A 24,425-nucleotide genomic window follows, 5' to 3' on the forward strand; every position below is an offset into this window, starting at 1 on the left:
GAAATGAAATGGAATTGTCTCTGTCCCTTTTTTTTTTTTTTACTAACCTACCTGCATGTTTCATAGTCCCTCTGCTCCTAGAACACCCCATTGCTTGCCTGTCTATCATCTAACCAAGTGATATCTATTTAAAAGCCGGCGTTTTTGTTTTTGTACGCACCATGTCATCTTCCTCATGCCAGTGAATGACTCATTAGAAAAATATATTCTCGTATTGGATGTTTGATACGTCCTGACCTCCTATTGGTCTTTGCTTGTCCTGCTAGTAGAGCTCTTTAGACTAGGCCCAGATGCAGCTGGAACTAGCGTAGTGGTCGTTAACCAATAGCGTCCATGCATCTCCATTGCTTCATTGCCTTGCCCTCTTCCTACACATAATATAGGTTAGACACAACAAATATCCTGTTTTTAGCTTAAAGTCACACAAATTGGGGATGTACTCACACCAAGCATATTCCTTAGTGGTAACCTCATTCATCCCTTGTTGTCATAGCGTCAACATCACTCTTTATCTACCATAGAGGAAGGGAAGGAGGGGAATGTTTTACAACGCAAATTCTCCCCACAGTCAGTATTGTAACTAATGTTCTATATTTAGCCTTTGTCTGAAAATATTGTCGGCTACTGACTGTTTTAGCTGGTTTACCACAGAGTAGCCTTGCCTTTGTCTCGTCGTGCTTTAAGTTTAGATTTAGTCTAGCTTTGATTCCAGAGATTCATATCTGTCGGGTTTACTGAATGTTTTTTTAGAATTCCCTGACTAAAGTAAATTGATTTAATTATATGAATTGCTTAGGTGCGAGAAAAGGGCCTATACGTACGTGATTTGTTTTCGACAAACCGATAAAATCATTGGAACTTCCCTATTCCTGTAAACGTTCAGTTTGCCTCATCACATAATCATTAAAAACCAAAGTGTCAGAATGTGTATGAGTTTCATGTACAGTGTTTTGTCTATGTGCTGCCTGTTAGCTAGCCAGGCTAACTGTTGTTGTGTGGCAGATGCGCAGCCTACAGACTGTGAGAGGGAGGTATGGAACCAGGTGAACACGGTGCTCCAGGACTCGGAGAGCATTCTGTCTGGCCTACAGGCCTACAAGGGAGCAGGACAGGAGATACGAGATGTATGTATATCTACTGGATAATGCTGACACGCACACCGTCGTAGACATAGGCTATTCATATTCAGCACACACACAAACTGAAACAAACCTATACATTTATCGTTCTGTTAATGATCTCAATGACTTCCAATTCTCTGACCTGTTTTATTTTTATTTTTTAAATATTTTTTTATATATATATTCCATATAGATGTATATTTAACCATTTGTCTGTATGTGTGTCCCCAGGCCATTCAGAACCCCAATGACATGCTCCTACAGGAGAGAGCCTGGAACTCAGTCTGCCCCTTAGTCATACGGCTCAAAAAGTTCTACGGCTTCTCCCTGAGACTAGGTCAGTGCAACATTCAATCCCGCCACGAAGAAGCGCAGAGGGGGGTGACATTTTAGAATTACTATCAAAAGCCAATCAATCCAATTTGGTGACGGTGCTGTACTGTTATCTTAAAGGGGATTCTCTGGTACTTTTGTATCCTTTTTAGCCAAGTAGTTCTGAAAGTGGTTCCCTCCCTGAAAATGGCGTACTGCGTCACGCAAGTGCAGATAAGTGCACCACGTCGTTGCTCTCTCTCTGGCTCCATGATGTGCCTCTTGCTAGCTGTCACTCATATGGCGAGGGGCTGAAGCTCATTGGTTAAACTTGAATTTCTAGGGGGCTGGCCCATGCGGGGAAACATTTTAGTCAATGGCGCAGCACAGCTTCTCGAAAAACAGTTGCTTTCAACCTAGGGATTTCATGGCTAATTGAGGTAAAACAGTAATTCCGCAAAACATGATACACTTATAAACTACACGTTGGCACATCAACCCAAAGCGGGAGATAAAATACTTACGCTCCTGAACTTTGATGAATTCTGTCTTTAAGTGTAGTCTTTTTCACATTTGAAGACCTAAAGTATTTTTGATAACCTAGCCTCTTTCCTTCTCCTGGTATGTGTAGAGGGGGCCATGTGTAGCCTGCTGGAGAGCCTGGTCTGTTTTTAAAACCTCCCTCATGTTTGTAACGTAACATCCGCGTGTTTCTGCTCCTGTAGAGAAGGCTCTCCAGAGCCTGCTGGAGTCCCTGACGTGTCCCCCCTACACCCCAACCCAGCACCTGGAGAAGGAGCAGGCTCTGGCCAAACAGTTCGCTGAGATCCTCCACTTCACCCTGCGCTTCGATGAACTCAAGGTCGGACTGATGTGACTGCTGTTGGAACACTACGTCGTCAAACCACACTTTTTGAATTAAACACACACATATCATTTCTGTAAAAGTGCAGTGTTTTGCACCTGTTTTATTCCCTCCGGTAAAGAGTTCCTACATTGTCTGTTGGTGCTTGAATGATTGTCCTTTGTCTTTCAGATGCGAATTCCTGCCATTCAGAATGACTTCAGTTATTACAGGAGGACAATCAGTCGAAATAGGATAAACAACATGAATGTGAGTCAGAGAAAGCACTGTCATTTCTAGGGTTGCAAAAATCCTGTAACTTTCCCAATCCTGCAACTGGGATTTCTGAAAAACTTGGCAATTTTGGGGAAGCTACCAGAATTTTGCGTCCCTAGTCATGAGCTATTCTGTCACATTGGATCTAAAATAGACATCTGTTTTTTTTGTTTTATTTTGCCTGGTTCGCAGTCTGAACTCCATTGTCGTTGACATCCAGTCTCGTCTGCCTTGGAGCTAAAGATGGATCAGACGTTGAGCCTCTCTGTTTTACGCCTCTCTGTTTTACGCCTGTCTGTTTTACGCCTGTCTTGTCTCTAGTTGGATATCGAGAGCGAGGTCAACAATGAGATGGCCAACAGAATGTCACTGTTCTACGCCGAGGCGACGCCCATGCTGAAGACCTTAAGCACAGCTACGACAAACTTCGTAACCGAGGTGAGAGACTAGTCCTTTTCCTCTGTTAGCTGCTCTGCGATACGATTTGATGGTCAGATTTGTGTTTAATTTGATAGCAGCACTGTTCAGTCTGATTTTGAGGCAAGTTGGTGTTATGTTGATAATGGTAACCTTGTTCTATTCCCCCCGCCCCAGAATAAGACATTACCCCTGGAGAACACCACTGACGTTCTCAGCACCATGGCCAGCGTCTGCAAAGTCATGCTGGAGACACCGTGAGTTGACTTGACGTGTAGACATTTTAGCAGAGCGACATTGCAGGGAAAATATATCCAGTGCAACAAAACAGTATGTTTATCGCTGCCACTATTAAACATTGTTCATCGTGTACTTTTTAATTGACTAGTGTGTGTGTGTGTCGACGTCTTTCTCTCTCCAGAGACTACACGAGCAGGTTCAACAGTGAGGACACGCTGCTGTTCTGTATGAGAGTGATGGTTGGAGTCATCATCCTGTACGACCACGTCCATCCCAACGGAGCCTTCAACAAGTCCTCCAAGATCGACGTCAGCACCACCTCTAATATATACTGATTCTATAATACCCTGAAGGCCCAATCTTACTCTAATGTTAGCATGTGTAATTTCGCTCTTTCGTCTAAATCGCGTCAGTGGGAAATGTGGTTGCGTGTATTTCGAATGCTTTAAACATGTATTTTAAGGTAAATGTTATTTATTATATATTTTTTTCCCATCAGATGAAGGGATGCATAAAGGTCCTGAAAGAACAACCAGCAGATAACGTTGAAGGTCTCCTGAACGCCCTCAAGTAAGTCTCTATCCTCACTTCAGTTTAGTACTTCTCTGATGAGACGGGCCATGTCCAACCTTACCTAAGTTTCTGAATTCCAAATGATTTAGAAATGGCGCCTTGGTAGGAGTGCTACTTACAGTTTTTGACAATGGTGTGGAGGATGCTCTTTGGATAGAAGCATTTTCTCGGCAATACAGCAAACAGTCCATGTGACTCCTGTGTGTCTTTTTAGAAGTCTTAATTAATATGGCATATTTTGATAGACAAGTCTGAAAACAGCTGATGCCGAGGTGTTTCAGTCGCGTGGCCTGCTTCACATTAGTCTGCTTTCTCTTTCAGGTTCACCACAAAACACCTGAATGACGAGTCCACTCCAAAAAATATCCGAACGATGCTTCAGTAACATTTCTATCAAAAGAGGATCAATGTACTGACCTCAAAAAAAGATGTATATGTTTACATAATTTAAAAGACTGGATGTTAATACTTATGTATTTACATAGTCATTCCCTCCAACTTACTGAAACATATATAGAACATGTACCTTTTACTTTGAAAAATGAATTGGCTATACTGTAATTTTGTTGAAGCACAAATTGTGGATATACCTTTCAGCCTTACAACCTGAGCTTGGCAAGCAGCACTTGAAGAAACAAGCACTCCGGTTGGTTCCTACGAGTGAGCGGGTGAATGAAAGGAGCTTCATCATTGGTGGTTCGTTGTCAACAGAAGCTGAATTCCGAATTGATGTCGAACCGGGTCCCAGATCACTTTGCGCTGTCTTCCTAATGCCTATGGTTGTTCAATGTTGGCAAGACGGCACAAACTGATCTGAGACCATGCTACCCAATCCCTAGACATCCCTGTAGATCGGAATGATTGGATAGGTGTAAGCAATATGGCGCAAATTCCACCTAGTCTTATCAGAAGGCAAGGGGAAGGTTGTTCAGACCTATCAGATCTACAGGAGTGCCTGTAGGGTAGGGCCTAGAGGCTGGTTTGGAATTTAGCGAGGGGAAGCATCGAGGGGGAAAGTGATGATGCCTTTCATATAAAGTGTTCTCGGTAAGTTGGCGGGCATTGCTGTGCTTTTGTTGGCAGATGTTGTGCTTCGTTGGCAAGGAAGTGACGGTGCCATAAGAAATAAATCAACCAAATGTTTGAGCCTGTATGGCAGAAGGATGAGGATACAGTATGTAATTTAGTTTTCTTTATTTTTCATGTATCAGGTGTGTTTTTGTATCTAACAGAAGTCCATTGCTCAAAGAAGCAGCTTTCAATACAAATTAAGTCGGTTATTTTTAAGTGACATACAGTGGCAAAAACAATTCCTTTTTGAGATCTCTACTCTGGTAGTAGGATAGCGGTGATTCTGATGAGCCTTCTCTCCTAGTTGTTCTCCTTTATCCTCAGTCTGACTGTGGTCCCATTCTCTCTCTCCCTTACCTGAAGTGTACACTCGTTCCCTCACCTTTTGGTGTAAGTGTTGACTAGACTAGAGGGAGTTCCCACACCTGTCCATTCTATGAAGGGGTGTGAACGAGTGCACACTTTGAGGAGACGGGTCGAGAATTGGACTGCGGTCACACTTCAACACAGTCACTTCTGGTAGGGTGAAAAAGAAATCCCTAAAAATGTACACACAGCAGTTATCATTTCAGTACACACACAGTACCATTCTGTAGCATAAGGCCTTGTCGCTCACTCCTATACTCTTACTTACAGCCGAATGTAAAAAAATATATATATATATATTTTGTCACGGATTTTGTTTGGAGGCACTCCAAGATTAAATCTACACTCCATATCTTGGTTTGATGATTGATTTAAATATGTCAATTTCAGACTGGTTTTGTGTGTGCAGCATTGTTTCATGCTAATGAACATTGACCAAAGGGGCATTATAGGAGTCTTCTCGAAGCTCATTCAGCATGTATACACTGGTGTATATCTTTTTGACTTGGTTCAGTGGTAAATAATATTAATCTAATTATTAACAGGAGAACAATATTGGAAAGCGATCTACAAAGTGTCAGGATTGTGAGTGGCTTTTGTTCTGGAAATATGTGGTGTCCTATGGAATTGGAGAAACGGTTGTTTGGTAAAGGTCAGACAATCGCTTGTTATTGATTTAATGACTTGAAGAAAATCTGCATTAACTTGTTGTGCTGCTGTCTCGGTCCTGTCTGTCCAGACGCATGTGGAATTGAAGCTCCTTTTTTTATTTTTTATGATCGGGAAATGCAGAGATTCACCGTTTAGACTATGGCTGTTTACACAGGCAGCCCAATTCTGATATTTTGCTAAATTATTGGCAAAAGAGCTGATTGGTCAAAAGACCAATTAGTGGAAATAGATTAGAATTGGTCTGCCTGTGTTAACGCAGCCTAATAGGCCTATGTCATGTAGAGCAGCATGCAACCAATTAGCCTGGTCCCAGATCAGTTTGTGCTCCTGCCAACTCGCATGCTGTCATTGTCAAGCCAAACATTTGTCACTTGACAGGGAGTTGGCATGACGGCACAGACTGGCACTCAGGCTACTAAACAATGGCCAATCCTTTACAAATGTGTCCTGTTCATATTTTTCCTTATTAGAGAACCCACAACCCTACGACCATTAATGGGCATTTATGCTAGACTAAAGTAGCCTGTCTTGTGCCTTTTCTTGTCACGAAGTCAGCAATGGTCACCAACCTCAGAATTATGAATTAAATGTATTTAATTATACAGTAAATTATTAGGATCTACAGTGTTAATGTGAAATGAGACGAAGGGCTATTAGAGTTTAAAATCCACACAGTGAATATCTGTTTAGTATGTCATCCAAGCTTCAATTAAAATCCTTACACTCAATGCATCTCTGTAACGTTACTCATCGCGATAACATACAATACTACTAACAAACGTTTAAGAAAAAAAAATATGTCAAATGTCCTCCATGGAATTTAACATTCATGTTAATTGTTTATTTTCTATATTTTCTGGTGATCCATAATGCACTGTGACAAGTGTGAGCCATACTTTTTTGTGTGTGATGGATGCAATGTATATATGCAATGAATGAATACTGTACATGGACTGTCAGAAATGTCAAGCTAAATGTACACTGTATGATATTGATACATCAATATACTGAGGATGTTTCAAAGGTTTAATTCCAAAAAAAGATTTCTGTCAAACTTCTGTCAGTATTGAACTACATAATGTCTTCAGCACAATACATGCTATTATTATTATTCTGTGTTTTATGCAAGCTGTGTTGAATATTGAGATATTTGAATATTAGTTGGATTTGTTTTAACTGACAATACTTTTTAATGGTTTGGAACGTTGGTTCAATGTTTATAAATGGCTTTTGCTTTATATTGAATGGATGTGTGAACTGAAAATTAAACTGGTACATTTTCTGCACCTGGCTTTGTCATGAATATTTTATTGACATTTTCCGTACCAAACATCAAATCATATAGTCATGTCCATACATTGTGTATTCTTGTCATAATTCAACTTGGTGGAAGTAAACGTCAACACGATTTGATGTAAATCCATCTTCCCAGTACTGTTTGGTTGAACGGCTTCTCTTCTGATTGTCACTTCTCCTTCTTCCTCTATTGTATACCAGTGCTTCTCAACTGGTTTTGCCTCCGGACCCAAATTGGTACCCGTTGTGTCGGTCGCAACCCAATATTAGCACTAAAAAAAAGCCATGTGGAAAAATATTTGTAATGCTATATTGATAGTAAATGTAGCAATGTATATGACATGGGAACAACATTCCCACATTTTCCATTGTCAATACTAATTTTACCCATGATTGAACGTGTTATGCTAACTGGTTTGAGACCACAAAATCAACCAAATCTGCTATCGCACTGGTAATAGCTCTATATTGAAAATACTAATTGAAGAGCTTGTTTTCAGAGAATACATTTTATTTTCTAATGAACATTTCTACACCCTTTACCTGGTTTAGTAGTTTAAGTGCAGACTGGAGTATTTTTCATCACCCCAAAACAATAACAATTGTATTTAATCAGACACCAGCGACCTATTTCAAACCTCTCGTGATCCAAATTTGAGTCAAGATCAATGTTCCCGCTAAACTGGGCGCGCATTTCCTCCAGGACTGCTGCGCAGAAATGCCATGCCGCACAGAGATGCAAGAGATTGAACTTCACTGAGTTCGCCCAATTAGTTTGCAATATATAGATCAACGTTTTTTCTGTGATCGAATCAACATATCAGCCCCTTTTCAATGCAACAAAACAAATTTTACAAGATTGAGTCTGATTTTGTTGTAGAGAATGTGCTTTTCAGATCTGAGCCGCCCGTGTGCACATTTCTTGATATTCTTTGCTAGTTAGCGAGTTATTAGCCCAGTTATACATAAGTACAGGTCAGCAATGGGGCGTTACTGCTTCCTACAAGAGCACAAACGTGTAGGCTACATTTCAACATGTCTTTGAAAAGCCAGTCAGTTAAAAAGCTTGTCTTAATTAAAGGGGCAGAGTTGTATTTTTGAGACGGGCTTGAATATGCAAATAAGCCAATAGGCAGAGGAGTAGCCTACATTGTCTAATTCTCTGTATGGTAATAATTAATTGTATTTTGTAAAGGGGTTTCTTGCATCATACAACCCAAGGCAATTTACAGTCACCTATTTGGCCCATGGTCTAAAACTGTATGGGTACAGCCTTAGTGCTCAGTGCCCCCCAAAAATAGAGGGAACATTGATCAGGCACTCCAGCTGAGAATCGCTGCTGTATTCTGTCTGTGCCACAGTACTAACGTGCTCCACAGGGTGGCGATATGGTTCACTCCTCGTCTGATCCACCACTGGAAGCTTGTATCCTCCAAGGTTGTCCCCCAAACAGTGGTGTTGCTGAAACCCCAAACCATGTAATTCAATTATACATCATACATGATACAGAACATTCACGCTATGAAAGAAGGCATTAACTGAGTAAGAATGTAATGTCATGTGTATCCTTGGACACAGAGACTTCCAGAAGTTTCCTTTATGATGGAGAGCTCATTCTGTTATAGTTCAACCAAGAATGTACATTTGAAAGGATTCGTAATCTATTGTCTTACTAGGCGTGGTCCTGTGTGTCCTCTGCGACGGACAGATTTAAGGAAAGTAGGAAAGAAGAAAAGGAAGGAAGGGAGAGAGGAAGGAAGGAAAGATGTTTCTAACTTGGAGTACTCCTGTTTGTCCTCATTGATGCCCTCAGTCCTTCCTGACTGAGCCTGGGTACTGCTGACCTCACAGGACCAGGTCGTATCCCAGCGTTCCACTGGCTCGACCGCGACAGGCTCTTGGCTGTTGCCTTGGTGACAGGGTACTCTAGGCTCTGTGTGGCCCATTGGGGGCGGAACCGGTTCTGCTTCTGCTGTCCTGCTCCAGAACCCGAACCTGGAGTCAGGTCCAAGGACAGGAACATCTAAGAGGGAGAAGAACAGATGCAAACAATGTATATTTTGATGCATGCCTACATGTTATACTATCCGTATTGTCCCAATCTGTGTCTAAATTGCCAGATGACACGATAAGTAAAGTCCTCTTATTATATTCTTTAACAATATATTTAGGTGTGTTTTATCTTTCAGTTTGGTATTTCTGCTGATAAAACCTCTGGTATTTCTGTAAATGGAAACACTTAGAATGTTCAATGACAGTTTTCTCTCTCCTCCCCTGAAGCAGCAACAGCGTTTTTGTCCTCACTCTCACACACACACACACACACACACACACAAAGTCCCCTGGGTAGTGCATTTACATGAATTTCCATGTGAAGCCTGTTCAATATGCATTATGTATCTTGGTGTGTGTGTGTCTCTCCTGGGAATTCTAAGCATTCCCTTGGCTGTTATCCAAGATAGGGTCTTCAGACTGGTCATATTCTGATGAGAGGTGTGCTTACCAATGACTTTGCCTTGCGCAGTTTATAATTGGCTGTAGACAACTCTTTCTTATTTTCATTGTCTGTGTTGAAGACCCCTCTGCACTTCACTTTTCTGGAAAACAGACCATTGCCACTGGAAGACCAGGTCAAGTTACATGGGAATTCATAGGCTGATTTAACCGATGTCTGATTGTTCAATTCAATATTATACTTTATTTATAGCCTCAGGGGCAATTAAGAATTGATTGTGCTTTCATTTGGGAATGAATGCATTGGTTTGGTAAATGCTTTGTATTTCAAGACTGATGTACTTTTCACTACACACACACATACACATACACACTAACTACATACTAGAAGAAGTGGTCTTACGCTTGGTGGGCGTGCTCTATGGGGTCCAGATTTTCCAGATAATTGAATCGCACGGTGTCAGTGGGGTGTCTGTCTGCACCCCTCCACGGGGGTAGCTGGGACCCTCCTGACCCCCTCGTGGTGCCGCCACAACTCCTCTCTCGCTGGACGGGGCGTGCGGATCGCACCTCTCTGAGGAAGCTCTCTGATTGGTCAAACGTCACACTGTTTATGGACGTCACCTCAGGGACAATGAACTCCTGCTGCGATGGAGTCTGAACACACACAGAAATGTGTCTGTTCCGTGCAGGTAGTTTTATACACTGTCCAGGCCTCCAGTCACTCACCTTAGGTTTGCCGATGTGGAGCTCCAGTACTGTCTCTATGTAGTGTCTCTTCCAGACCCCATGTTCAAACGGTGTGGGGGCAAAGTTGATGCACCAGCCCAGTTTAAGACACTTGGGCATCCATTGCTGGTCCAACTCAACTATACCCTTCCAGTGCCAACTCACCTGCCAACACAGGTACACAGGTACCGCTACAATGGGCCAGAACATGTCATACATTTAAGTGTTGTAATGTGGTGTCTAATAGCACATGTATGATGCTGAAATGACTGGGTGGACATAGCTAGGAACCTATTATTATAGAATGAGAGGGAGAGTTAGTGTCTCAATTTGTTTTTTTAATAAAATAGCTACACAATCTTCAGTCACAGGTTGTTTACTGTTTGATTTCTGCTACATATATGAACAAGACCAGAAACTCCTCCCTCCCTACTGTACCTACCTGTGCACACCTGCAAAGGCTCCTGGGGTCGAGGAAAGAGAAGACATAGAGAGAGAGAACTCTGGGCAGGACAGAGGTGAAGTCTAGGTTCTCCTCTGGAACCCTCTTGGTCAGGTTCTGACGGAGGAAACGCAGCTGGCCCACTGAACACCGCGAGAAAAAGTCCTGTAGAACCGCCTTCCTCTGGCCATCGCTCCACTTGTCAAACTAACAGGGATGGCATCAGTTGATCTTTAGTGATGTATACTGTACTGTATTTTGAATTGAATTAGGCAAGTCAGTTAAGAACAAATTCTTATTTACATTAAGTGGGTTAACTGCCTTGTTCAGGTGCAGAATGACAGATTTTTATCTTGTCAGCTTGGGGATTTGATCCAACAACCTTTTGGTTACTGGCCCAACGCTCTAACCACTAGGCTACCTGCCGCCCCCAAACAAGCACATTCTTCAGATGGGGGTAAATAAAGTAGAATTGAAAAGCTGTAAAATGATCGTTTATGTGGGTCTGGTTGCATTGCTGTATGTCAGAACCTATTCTCCATGGTTAATATTTTATCAATTTATAACCTTCCGATTTTTTAGAGGCCCCACTTACCCATTTTCCCAGCAGGTTTCTTCGCTCTTCAAACACCTAAAGAAGAGAGATATTTAATCAAAATAGAAGATTACATTAACACTGGATTATTATAAAGATTAGAGTGACCTTTACATTGTTATTAGACAGCTGATGGTTAAGAGGTGTCCAGGCACTCATTTTGGTCTGCATCTTGGCAGAGGTTAGTGAGGTCCTCGGTGCAAAGGACATCTTTCAGCTGCTACAAGTCAGCAATAAGTCAGATCTGTGTGGAGGGAGAAGAAGACTGCATCACTTGTGTTAAAGTTGCGTCAATTCGTTTCTGGTATCAGAACAAAATAGTCAGCACATAGTAACTTCTGATTTAGCTGTACTTTAATTAATGCAAACACGTGTATGGTAAATATGTCATTCGTATACGGTCTCTCTGTGACACCTCGCAGGGCAGACAGAGAAGAGAGCGACACATCCTATTGTTCTCTCTTATATACTCTGACAGAGATAGTTCCCGCTCAATGCTGGCCTGTCAGAGGGAGGAGGAGCGTGGTTTAAACTTGCTCCTCCTATCGTCGGCGTGCAGGCTGGTCCCAGCCTCGTGACGCACTTCCTGTCACCGGGTGTAGTTCTTCTTGTCTTCAGCAGTTGATTTATCCGTAGTTTATATACTTAATATTGTAGCATAGCTTCCCCGGTATATTATATAAGTTATGCAAACAAATAGCCAGTTCAACCCTAACAATCCCCCTTTTCACACCCCTTGGGGTGTGAACATACTCCAATAAGACATTTCAGGGAAATTTAAGAGTCCCCCTTTTGACACCCCCTAGGGTGTCACTCAACACAATTTGTATATCTCCATTTTAATGATTAGATAATTCCTTATAAACCCTCACATCCTTCCGTCTACACCTCACTTGTACTAGGTTGACTATCAGTCAACCAGGATCTTCAAACCTTCACACAAGGAAAGACAAATAGTATACAGGATAAATTCATAACATATTATTCAACACGTTTAAAAAGAAAACCTTCTTGCGGCAGGGGCTACACCTAACACTTGGTAGATACATTGAAGTGAATCGCCATTGGTTAGGGCTATCGCGTGTGTATTTTTTTTGCGTTATTCACTCATTAAATCAGAGTAGCCCAAGTAGTCCTAGTCAGTCAATGAACAGTCACATAAAACCTACATAAGATACCTGTACTATTACTATCTCTGCTATCTCTATATTACAGATGTGGATGGTCCACTAGACTAGTGGAATAGTCCTACCATCAATCTCCTCCGGCCTCTGATGCATGAGGCAAGCATAGCTTTCATCCCAATCACGAATCCTCAGTGTTATGTATTCATATCTTGTCCATAGGATTACCAGTGCGTGTCACTTTGTTCTTGAAGCGTTCGTACAGTTTGCCTGTTTCCATAGTAATGGGTGTACTGTGGGGTGCACCTCCCCCTCTCCTTCTCCACCCAACCCTGTCACCGTCGCCGCTTTGCGTAGTCAAGAGCAACGACATGAGCGACGCAAACACCGCTTGACACACAAGGGTGGCGCTGTTGCCACCGAAATACAATCCACACACACAAGGTGCGGCATGCGTGTGGTTTCAATGGATACAATGTCAACGTTCACACTGTTGCAAATCACGCAGAGCATGTTGCACACATGATACGGATTTTGTCTAGTTTGCAACAAATGTTGCCATTCAAGGAGTTTGATGACTTCATAGCCCATATTCTCCACATTTTTCTCCCGTCTTTCCATTTTGTATTTTATTCCTTGTAGATATAGGCCTTCAGTGCACACACGTGTGTGAAGCTCATTCAAACAAATCATTTTGTCATTTCAAAACTGAAAAGGTAAGCGTTTGAGTTCAGTTGGCTGCGCGCCTGTGTGTAATGCGCGCTCTCGCTCTTCGAGGGCATCGGTTGTAAACCTGCTGGGAGAGGAGGAGGGAGAGAGAGAGCAGGAGGGAGAGAGGGAGCGGGAGAGGAGTGGGCTATTCACTCATTGTTACGGCCTCGAGGAGCGGCGAAGACCCCCTACACGTGAATTATCTTCCCGACAGAAAGGTAAAATCGTATTATTTGATTATATATTTCTGGCACTCCCCTGGATATTTTCTGTTACAGAATTGCGGACACACGTATTGGCAACACGGCTGGATCGTAGTAACGTTAAACCATCGGGATACGCCTGGAGGGATTCAGTTTAGGTAGACTAGTCTACGTACGGTCAGTATCAGTTGTGATGAAGTTGCCCAACCGTCATCTTTTGTTCTGCTTCATAAAATGTTTATTTGTCGGATAAAATGTGTTTATCCGTTAGGCGCTGTCGGAGGAGTGACCAGCTGTCTTTGACATATGTATATACTACTATAGTTTCATGTCATCACCGTTGTGCCTATTTACCGGTAGTTTTGTAACATGGTTCTAAGCATGTAATGCGCGACAATCCTGCCGAAGACGCCAGTAAATGCTATTAAGCACAAAGTAATTTGCCTACAGTGCAAGCCGCTACCAGTATATTCAATTGTGAAATGTCACATATTGTTTGAAATGTTTCGGGTTGTTTTACGTGTCATATTTGAAAGTGCATGATCTGTTAGTGGTGAAGGATGCTGTGGAAAATAGGTTCTGGGGATTAATTCTCTTGCGACAGGGTGTGTGCGTATTTATAGAGACAATATATAATGCAATTTGCTATAACTTTACTATTATGGTGCCGTTAAGCTACTACAGAAATATAATTGGTGCACTAATTCACTTATTCAATATCCACCCACATACCAGATTATAATCCCCATGAAAAGATTAGAATGCATCATTTCTCATAATGTGCCTCTTAAAATATTGTGTTAAGATGCATCATTAATTGTAGTCGGATTTGCAATTGTTTACATTTTGTAAACATTTATTATCTCCCCTCTCTATTCTCCCCCCAGATCCCTTGACATCTACACTTATTGCAGGGATCCACTCTCTGATCCTAATCATTGTTCATATTCTGTGTATAAACGCAGCGACGTGGTGAGAAGTGGTCCAACACCCAACGCCAGGACTCATGCTCAGGTGATGGAGCTCCTATGACTCAAGAGGGAGATGGAAACAGCCAGCCTCAGCCATGGCGTCCATCTTGGATTATACCCACGCACACAGACTGTCACTCTCTGAGACCAGGACCAGTCTCTCCCCTGACTGTCAATTACCTGTACCACACGTGAGCTCTCTCTCTTGCGCCAACCTTTGTGAATGAGGGTGATCATTCGGCCTGTCCCTGTGCCCAGCCTAGGTCCCTCCTTACCCCTGTCCCTGTCCCTGCCCCTGCCTGCGGGGACCATGAGGCTCCTCTGGGTGCTGTGTGTGTCCATGCTGATGGCTCCAGCAGTGGTGGTAGAAGCCATCCCCATGGAGTCTGCTGCTGGGAGCCACAGCATGTTCACCTGTGAACCTATCACCCTGCGCATGTGTCAGGGGCTGCCCTATAACTCCACCTTCATGCCCAATCTCCTCAACCACTACGACCAGCAGACCGCCGCGCTCGCCATGGAGGTAAACACTGACTCACTATTTTTCATGTCTCGCTCTCTCTCTCTCTCTTGCTCTCTCTCTCTCTCTTTCGCTCATTTCCAGGCTGTATCACATCCGGCCGTGATTGGGAGTCCCATAGGGCGGCGCACATTTGGCCCAGCGTTGTCCAGGTTTGGCCGGGTTCGGCCGTCACTGTAAATACGAATTTGTTCTTAACTGACTTGCCCAGTTAAATAAAGGTTAACAAAATATATATAATGTGTCTGGATGAAGAGACACATACTGTACTGTTTTACTGTACTGTCCTTATCTGTGCCAGACTCTATGGTCTGTCTGCCCCATGGACATCGTAACAGTAGCAGACAGTGCTACCATGGATAACTGCATAACCGGTAATGTTGATAATATCAAAGTGGTAGCCTACTTTTAGTCGGCTCCTCTAGCCCAGGGGACTGAGAATATATTACAAAAACATAATGTGATAAATTAACTTTCAACATTTCTTTTGGGGCCATTTTTAAAACCATCAATTATTAAATGACTCTGTGAAGTGAATTGTGTGGTGGTCTAATCTGCTGCAGCAACCTGCTGTTTCTGTTGTGACAGCAACTAGAGACGATTCCAAGTCATTGCTGCTTTAAAGACTATAAAAACCCATTTTATGTAACAGGCTTTGCTTAGTAGGCTTAACATTTGGCTAGGATCTTGATCCACTCTGCTGAAGTGAATTTTACAGTCCTGTTCATTATACAATGTTTGATTCCAGCCGCTGCTGGATTAAGCTGCCTGTACAGTGCATTATTTACCAATGTTGATTGTTCTAATTCCTGGTATCTATGGAGCTGTAACACACACACTTACATGCACAAAACCACACACTCACACGTACAATGCATTCGGAAAGTGTTCAGACCCCTTCCCTTGTTCCACATTTTGTTACGTCACAGCCTCATTCTAAAATGGATTTAAAAAATAATAATCTTCGTCAATTTACACACAATACCCCATAATGACAAAGCGAAAACAGATTTTTTGAAATTGTTGTACATTTTCTTCAAATAAAAAAACAGGAATACCTTATTTACGTAAGTATTCAGACCATTTGCTATGAGACTCGAAATTGAGCTCAGGTGCATCCTGTTTCCATTGATCATCCTTGAGATGTTTCTACAACTTGATGGGAGTCCACCTGTGGTAACTTCAATTGATTGGACATGATTTGGAAAGGCACACAGCTGTCTATAGAAGGTCCCACAGTTGACAGTGCATGTCAGTGCAAAAACCAGGCAATGAGGTGAAAGGAATTGTCCGTAGACAGGATTGTGCACAGATCTGGAGAAGGGTACACATTTTTTTCTTCAGCATTGAAGGTCAAGAACACAGTGGCCTCCATCATTCTTAAATGGAAGAAGTTTGGAACCACCAAGACTCCTCCTAGAGCTGGCTGCCCGGACAAACTGAACAATCGGGGGAGAAGGGCCTTGGTCAGGGAGGTGAGCAAGAACCCGATAGTCACTCTGACAGAGTTCCAGAGTTCCTCTGTGGCGATGGGAGATCCTTCCAGAAGGACAACCATCTCTGCAGCACTCCATCAACCAGGCCTTTATGGTAGAGTGGCCAGATGGAAGCCACTCCTCAGTAAAAGGCACATGACAGCCTGCTTGGAGTTTTCCAAAAGCCACCTAAAGACTCTCAGACCATGAGAAACAAGATTCTCTGGTCTGATGAAACCAATGAGCGATTACATTTTTTTTTTTTGCATAAGGCTGTAACGTAACAAAATGTGGAAAATGTGAAGTGGTCTGAATACTTTCCTAATGCACTGTACGCACACACAGAGCTGGCGGCTATAATGCATGAACGTGTCCTTGCCTTTGACTGTTGAGTGATCCTCTTTACAAGCTTGATTGTTGGCATTTGAACTCAATCAGAGAGCAGCTGCATTGCCTCGTTAGGTTAATCTAGTGGCATGTATATCTATCTATGTAGATTCATCTATCCAGTACTTAGCAGGTTGCTTCCTTGCCTTTCCATCCCCCCCATCCAGCCATCTGATCCATCCACCCAATGCTCCATGCCACCCAACCCCACTCTCCACCACTACCCACCTCTCTCTGCCCTGCCCTGCCCGCTCAGAGGGGCGATGGAGGGGATGAAACTGAATGCTGAGCCCTGTCCGCTCACTTGTTCCTATTCTACTAGTAGTGGACTGAGATGGAGGAGGCAGACAGAGCGGGAGAGAGAGGGAGAGTCAGAGAGAGAGGAGTAGAGTTTCGGGGGAGAGAGCGAGAGAGCGAGCGAGGGATATGTGGGAGTTATGTAAGTAACCTCTGCTCTGAATGTGCCCTGGCCTCGGGAGATAGAGAGAGGCACTACATCCCATCTGCACTAAGTGAACCCAGCTTATCCCTTTTAAATATCCCATCACATTCCCGCGCCATTCCCAAAGCATTCCTGAGATCCCGACCTCAGTTGAAGGGGTTTAGTCAGTTGTAGTAGTAGTCATCATTATTTGGCTGTAAAATGACTAGCATAAATACACAAAAACTACCCATTTAGCAGTGTTAGCTCGACTTACTACTATATTATAAACCAGGTATCTTCACTGTTATTTTTTTGACCAGGTTTTTTTTACACTTGTTTAGTTTGAATGTGCACTCGACTAAGGCTTTTGGTTAGAGACAACAGTTCAGTTTGATTAGACATGCTTTCACCAGCATGTCTCTGTTAGCGCATTCAAAAGCTAGTTTGATGTTTGGAAAACACATGAATGCCAATAGATGAGAAAGACTGCAGCTCCAAAACGCCTCTCTATCTCTATGTCCATGTTGTCTCTTTATACTAGCCTTGGCATGGCCGACCGGTCCATGGGAGAATACCAGAGCCTTTAAGAAGAGAAAAAGCCAAATGAGGATTGACAGTTGATTTGAAAGGGAATTAGGTCCACCCAATAGCCATGATAATGATGATGAATGGCTTGTAGCGTGGAGAAATTGTGACTTGGACGAGAACCAATGGCTTCCTTTCATCCCTGTCTGGAGAGAAACCCCTCAAAAGTGGTGTGCCTTTTAAAAATCTTCATGTCTTTTCCCTCTAAGTGAGGTTGGGGCTGGGAAATTTGTAGCATAACTGGCTAGCCCTTGTCTCTAGAGTAAAAAAAAAGCCTCAGTATCTACATCCCCCTCCAAACCCCAACCCTCATTTAATCATCCTCCAGTATAGTGTTTTTCAGTTTGGTTTCTGTTTTTTGGCTCTGTGGTAGCTGACCATTTGGTACACAAATTACACCTCTCAAAATAAGCTCCCAGTCAGTCAGTCAGTCAGTCAGTCGTTGGGGATTGTTGTGGCTGTGACTGACCTCAGTATAACCCCACTGCTGAAGTGGGACAGCAGCCTGTAGACTGGGAACCTGCTATTTCCGTGCCATCCGCTGTGCTGGCTAAGAGAGGGAGCTTCGGTGGTACATCTGTATGGAGTGATATTAGTGCCACCAGAAATGTCATATGAATTTACTCATTTCAGATTCAATTTCTGATGGGACTAGTATCACTCCATAGATCTGACTGGCATGGGTAGAAAGAGAAAGGAGATAGATAGATAAATACACTATATATAGAAAAGTATGTGGACACCCCTTCAAATTAGTGGATTCAGCTATTTCACCCACACCTGTTGTTGACAGGTGTATAAAATCGAGCACACAGCCATGCAATCTCCATAGACGAACATTGCCAGTAGAACGGCCTTACTGAAGAGCTCAGTGTCTTTCAATATGGCACCGTCATAGAATACCACCTTTCCAACAAGTCAGTTCATCAAATTTATGCCCTGCTAGAGCTGTAAGTTCTGTTATTGTGAAGTGGAAACGTCTAGGAGCAACAACGGCTCAGCCGTGAAGTGGTAGGCCACACAAGGTCACAGAAAGGGATCGCAGAGTGCTGAAGCGCATAGAGCGTAAAAAACTTATATTCTCGGTTGCAACACTCACTATCGCATTCCAAACTGCCTCTGGAAGCAGCGTCAGCACAAGAACTGTTCGTCGGGGGCTTCATGAAATGGGTTTCCATGGCCAAGCAGCTGCACACAAGCCTAAGATCAACTTTTGCAATGCCAAGCATCTGCTGGAGTGGTGTAAAGCTCGCTGCCATTGGACTCTTGGAGCAGTGGAAACGCGTTCTCTGGAGTGATGAATCACGCTTCACCATCTGGCAGTTCGATGGATGAATCGGGCTGCCAGATGGGTTGGGCGGATGCCGGGAGAACGCTACCTGCCCCAATGCATAGTGCCAACTGTAAAGTTTGGTGGAGGAGGAATAATGGTCTGGGTCTGTTTTTCAGGGTTCAGGCTAGGCCCCATAGTTCCAGTGAATGGAAATCTCAAAGCTACAGCATACAATGACATTCTAGGCGATTCTGTGTTTCCAACATTGTGGCAACAGTTTGGGGAAGGCCCTTTCTTGTTTCAGCATGACAATGCCCCCATGCACAAAGCAAGGTCTTGCCTTTTACCAATACATTATTGAATCTATTGGTACGGTACGGCTGACTAAATGTAATATTTATGAAACAATAATGAACAAATAATAGTTGAATTATTATAATGAATTCTTCCCCCGTTTTATGTCTTTTGTCAGTGTTTGACATACATTTGTAACCTCTACAGATAAGGTTTACGGTTGTATATAAAACAGATACTCCATCCGTCCGCTGTGAATTCATATAAAAGGCTGACTGTGGTCTCTGATGACCATCAGTCAGACGTGCACAGTATGCAGATAACATATGGCTAGTAGCTAGTGAGGGATGTACGATACATGTTATGGTCTGATAAATCCAGCTCACTCTGACCCAAACCCACAATAGACCTCTGTTTTATTTAATGTCAAACATGCTGTTTATAAGCTCCGGACTGAATGGAATCTCTCTCTCTCTTTCTCTTTCTCTTTCTCTTTCTCTCTCCCTCGCTCTCTTTCTCTCTCTCTCTCTCTCTCTCTCTCTCTCCTCTCTCTCTCTCTCTCTCTCTCTCTCTCTCTCTCTCTCTCTCTCTCTCTCTTTGTCTTTGTCTTTGTCTTTCTCTCTTTCTCCCCCTCTCTCGCTCAACAACAACTGGTGTGTGTGGTTAATAAACAGTAATGTGAATAACACGGCCGGCTAGCTGAAGGAGGAGGTGGCCCATCCTTCTCTCCCTTTCTCTCCTCTGCCATATCTCAGTCTTTTGTCCTTTGCTCCCTCCCCTTCCCCCATGCGAGGTACACTGCACGGTTGCCTGGGGAACGGGTCCCAATTGTGTCGTTAACAAAGGAGCGAGCTTTCTGTGGCTCTCAGGAGGTGGTCCCCGCTCGCCGCCCTCTGACCCCTGCTGAACACACCACACGGCCCCATCCTCAAACGAGTCCCTCCGTCCGTTGATGCATCAGCCGTTGCCATGGCAGTCAGGGTAGAAATGCTGAGAATTGAGCAGAGAGGGGGGAAAGGAAGGAAGGAAGGAGCAGAGAGGGGAAGAGGAGAAAGCGGGAGTGGATTGATGGAGGGATAGATGGGAATGGAAGATAAAATCCAGTAAATTGTGAGACTTCTTCCAGATATTTAAAAGTAGTATGTCACTCAGATCAGTTGTCTGTGTAGATGTAGTACATTGTTGATTGATCTGTCATTAATTCTCTTATCAGTGATTTAATTTGAGTCAAAAATAAGCTTTACCGGACTGGTCTTGAAATAGATATATAAAAATAAGAAAAATATCACACACACACAATCCTCAAAGTAGCAATTTGTTTTTTAATTGATGTATTTTTGAGGGCAGCCTTTTCCAGATGACTTCATCTAATTTGACCACTTTTTTGGAGATCCAAAATCTCTTAACTACCCCCATAAATACATAATCACATTACAGCGAGTTGAAATTGCATTATCATACTTATCCTCAGGGCTAGAACAGCATTTGACAGAATTGTATGTATTACACGCTTGAGCCACTTACATAGTAACAGTGGAGTGAGGGGGCTTTGGGGCAAAAGCAGACCAATCTCTGGGCGCGCACACACTCACACACACACACACACACACACACACACCACACACACACACACACACACACACACACACACACACACACACACACACACACACACACACACACACACACACACACACACACACAGCCAACCTCTGGCAGACACACAGCAGCTGTTTCTAATGTGACTAAGTTACCATAATCCACTGTTCTGTTCCAGAGCACACAAGACAAGACGTCTTACATTTGTTTGGGCTGCCATGTGGATAAAGATAGACACACACACACACACACACACACACACACACACACACACACACACACACACACACACACACACACACACACACACACACACACACACACACACACACACACACACACTAGGGTTGAATGGCGGAACCGGTTACCGGGATTTACCGCCAAAAAACACTCCCTTTTCCCAGGATCAATACGGCTAGAAACCAGTAAATTATAATCAATTATTTATATGAACAGCATGGAGTGAAATGGAACTGTTAAATGATATGCGATGTCTAAATCTGGCTTCTCTACGGCCTCTACATGATGAATCATCAATGCTCAGGGTGGGGACAGACAGCCCATCTCAGCATGAAGCGCAGCTCACAATGCATGTAGACCTATCATCTCATCTTGGTAACTTTTATTCTTGTAACAGGTAGGCCTGCATTTGCTGCAGCATATTCTATGCTACAGTAATATAAAGACTGAATGTGCGTCTAATTTACCCATCGCCATCTGGCTTTTGGGGGTCACCTGTAAAAATAATAGTTTTTATATTGCAGCTGCAGAGTTTTAACTCGAATATCGTTGCTTTAAATCAGTGTTCACACTCTCTCACAGTCTTTCTCTCTCTCCATCAACTCCATTCAAATTGCATCCAAAATAGATAATCCTGTTCTAGATTGATATATAGCCCTATATACAGATGTTGTAGCCTACCTCTTTCAGGTAAAACATTCAATGCAGTATTAGCCTTATATTTAGCTAATTCATGATGGGTTATGCATAATAAGCTTCTAATTTATAGGCTCTGTCTCTTGCGCAATGCAATACCCACACGCCTGTGATCCACTGGACTCTCTTTAAAAAAACGCTCCTTAGCTCTTGGAGTCCCATGCAAGAAAAGCTAGATCAAATTTTTGTTAGCGTTTCTTCTACCAATAGACTATTCGAAGAGGGACGAAAGCTCTTTGTTTGCTGAATGTTAAATACAGCAGCCCAATAGAACTCACCGGTAGTTTGAAAGAAGAGCGAACGCTCGATGGCGGTAGGCTACAGCAGTTATTTATTCAGACCCATAACCCTTCGATCTTCATGAAGAGAAGTGAAAGCCTTCTGCATCTAATTCTAGTCCTATATTATTGAAGGATGTCATTCAATTTCTGAAGATAAGGACAACAAAATGTATTTCATTTAATTGTTGAATGACGCAACAATAGAGAGAGAAAGAGGAGGTAGGCTAATAACATTAGGGGAAATATTATGAAAGGTATATATGCGCCAGCCTACTAATTATACAAATCGTCCCTATTATATTTCAAAATTAAAGTCAAATTTGCTAGCCTATACTTGTAACTTTGTAGGCCACATGTGCTGCACCAGAATCGCATGTTCTCTCCCTGCTTTATCATGGTTTGAACGCATTATTCCAGTCTACATAATACAGTATAATACAACACAGTACAGTAATACAGTTCACACTCAAAAATATTAGCCTACTGGAAATAGTTTCATTTATTTACCCAAGAGAGCATATAGCTAGCTACATCTATGGGCTTTTCTGTTTTTCTGTTGTGCAAAATGTGCAGTAGCCTATATCATATATATATTGGATAACGGCACAATCATTTGGGCTTTTTTGGGCTAGGGCTTATAAAATGTATTTAATGTAGGGCTTATAAAATGTATTTAATGTAGAGCTTATAAAATGTATTTAATGTAGGGCTTATAAAATGTATTTAATGTAGGGCTTATAAAATGTATTTAATGTAGGGCTCATAAAATGTATTTAATGTAGAGCTTATAAAATGTATTTAATGTAGGGCTCATAAAATGTATTTAATGTAGGGCTTATAAAATGTATTTAATGTAGGGCTCATAAAATGTATTTAATGTAGGGCTTATAAAATGTATTTAATGTAGAGCTTATATAATGTATTTAATGTAGGGCTCATAAAATGTATTTAATGTAGAGCTTATAAAATTTATTTAATATATGGTTCATCAGGCTCAGGCAGCATCAGACTTTAATTTTGTTTTATCAAAGTTCTAATCAAATCCAGACACAAACCTATTTATATGAATTATAATGCTTTTGAACGACACGTCCGGTTTTGGCGGGAAATACCGGGCTACCCGGGAGAAACGTGATTTATTCTCAGGATGGAACATCTGTAAAATACCGGGAGAATATTCAACCCTAACACGCACGCACACACACACACACACACACACATGCTGTACCATACATTCATCTCGTACTAGAGCACACATCTGCCTTGGAAGTGTGGAGGCAGAGAGCAGAAGAAAGGGAAACCCCAGATGCATATCCACTTGAAGTTAAATCATCCCTGTCCTGTCTGTGTGTGTAATACACCATGTAATGCACCACGACAGGGCTCTGATGAGGTAATGTATGTCACCGGACTGGAGGCTGGCGAAGGCTAGGAAAGGGTGCCACCCTGTTTGATTCTATACAGATCAGATCAACGTGGATGTGTTTGCCTGCTTGTTTGATCTCAAAGATTTGATTAGGAAGATGGTGCCAGGTGTGTCATAAGATCTTGGTTTAATGAAAAGGAATGCTCGAGGGTTGGGGTAACAGACATTTACAGATTGGTTGCTATGAAGGAAGTTCTTCCCCATAGAGATCCTATAATACACTCTATTTAATTCTGTGTTTCTTCCCATCTTACCATCGCCTCAAGCAAGACTGTTTTGGGCCTTGTGTCTGCAGACGGTCCATTTATTCAGAACTGATTGCTTTGACTGGTTGATTGATCTGTTTTTGACAGGTGTGGAAGTGAAGCAATCTACTAAAATACACATAAACAAGAAAAAGCATTGTACAGATGCAGTAGTAAGTCATCAAACACAGTAAAACCTACACAAAATAAAAAAATTCATTTCCCTGGTGATGATGAGGACGCGTGGCATTTGCTCTGCCGTGCTGTCCTGTACATCTATAGACTCAAATACTGTATGTGTGGATATATATATATTTTTTTTTACTGCATTCAATATTTTGTCCAGAGGATGTCAGTCATCTCAGACGTCTGTCTGAGCCCTGTGTTCCAACAGTCACTGAACTGTCTAATAAAACCGCACATCAACGTCACCTCCTTCATGTTATGGTCAATTGAAAATCTGAAGGCAGAAATATTGTGTTTGATATGTACAAAGCATTTCCAAAAGCTGTCTGGATGTGATGTAGGTTCTTTGTGTGGGAATCGGCAAGCCTAACAGCCGT

The 24,425-nt window shown here is 42.5% G+C and overlaps 3 protein-coding genes across 14 annotated transcripts in view; 2 read left to right on the forward strand and 1 right to left on the reverse strand.

The window, feature by feature from the left end:
• The window catches only part of LOC106571599 (CYFIP-related Rac1 interactor A), a 28,859-nt gene extending 21,681 nt beyond the window's left edge, over window positions 1-7,178 (forward strand). For all 8 annotated transcript variants that reach the window (XM_014144856.3, XM_014144850.3, XM_014144855.3 and 5 more), the window contains 9 exons: window positions 1,003-1,124; window positions 1,353-1,458; window positions 2,159-2,295; window positions 2,470-2,547; window positions 2,875-2,991; window positions 3,148-3,227; window positions 3,392-3,518; window positions 3,710-3,780; window positions 4,105-7,178. In XM_014144856.3, coding sequence (XP_014000331.1) covers window positions 1,003-1,124; window positions 1,353-1,458; window positions 2,159-2,295; window positions 2,470-2,547; window positions 2,875-2,991; window positions 3,148-3,227; window positions 3,392-3,518; window positions 3,710-3,780; window positions 4,105-4,168 — 902 coding nt within the window. In that variant the 3' untranslated portion in view covers window positions 4,169-7,178. The remainder of the gene's footprint in view (window positions 1-1,002; window positions 1,125-1,352; window positions 1,459-2,158; window positions 2,296-2,469; window positions 2,548-2,874; window positions 2,992-3,147; window positions 3,228-3,391; window positions 3,519-3,709; window positions 3,781-4,104) is intronic.
• Window positions 7,179-7,184: 6 nt separating this feature from the next.
• fbxo16 (F-box protein 16) lies at window positions 7,185-12,989 on the reverse strand. 3 transcript variants are annotated; one of them, XM_082961906.1, is made up of 10 exons: window positions 12,661-12,989; window positions 11,523-11,652; window positions 11,409-11,444; window positions 10,814-11,020; window positions 10,372-10,536; window positions 10,046-10,299; window positions 9,692-9,785; window positions 9,033-9,211; window positions 8,557-8,649; window positions 7,185-7,460 (listed from the first exon to the last, which is right to left on the reverse strand). In XM_082961906.1, exons 2-10 carry the CDS (start codon window positions 11,616-11,618, stop codon window positions 7,376-7,378), a joined length of 1,209 nt encoding a protein of 402 aa, XP_082818032.1. In that variant the 5' UTR covers window positions 11,619-11,652; window positions 12,661-12,989; the 3' UTR covers window positions 7,185-7,375. The 3 variants fall into 3 exon arrangements, with proteins under 3 accessions (XP_082818032.1, XP_082818031.1, XP_082818033.1); XM_082961905.1 differs by having other exon boundaries at window positions 9,692-9,806; XM_082961907.1 differs by having other exon boundaries at window positions 8,965-9,211; window positions 9,692-9,806.
• A 326-nt stretch (window positions 12,990-13,315) lies between these two features.
• Window positions 13,316-24,425, forward strand: part of fzd3a (frizzled class receptor 3a) — a 30,235-nt gene continuing 19,125 nt past the window's right edge. Inside the window, exons 1-2 of one of the 3 annotated variants that reach the window (XM_014144833.3) lie at window positions 13,316-13,461; window positions 14,334-14,940. In XM_014144833.3, the coding sequence (XP_014000308.2) occupies window positions 14,641-14,940 (300 nt within the window). In that variant the 5' untranslated portion in view covers window positions 13,316-13,461; window positions 14,334-14,640. Of the gene's footprint in view, window positions 13,462-13,497; window positions 13,624-14,333; window positions 14,941-24,425 lie in introns of those variants that run through there. The other 2 variants (XM_014144835.3, XM_014144834.3) reach the window with 2 other exon arrangements.

This window comes from Salmo salar, chromosome 15, assembly GCF_965601325.2.
Source record: "Salmo salar chromosome 15, fSalSal1, whole genome shotgun sequence".
Classification (NCBI taxonomy): domain Eukaryota; kingdom Metazoa; phylum Chordata; class Actinopteri; order Salmoniformes; family Salmonidae; genus Salmo; species Salmo salar.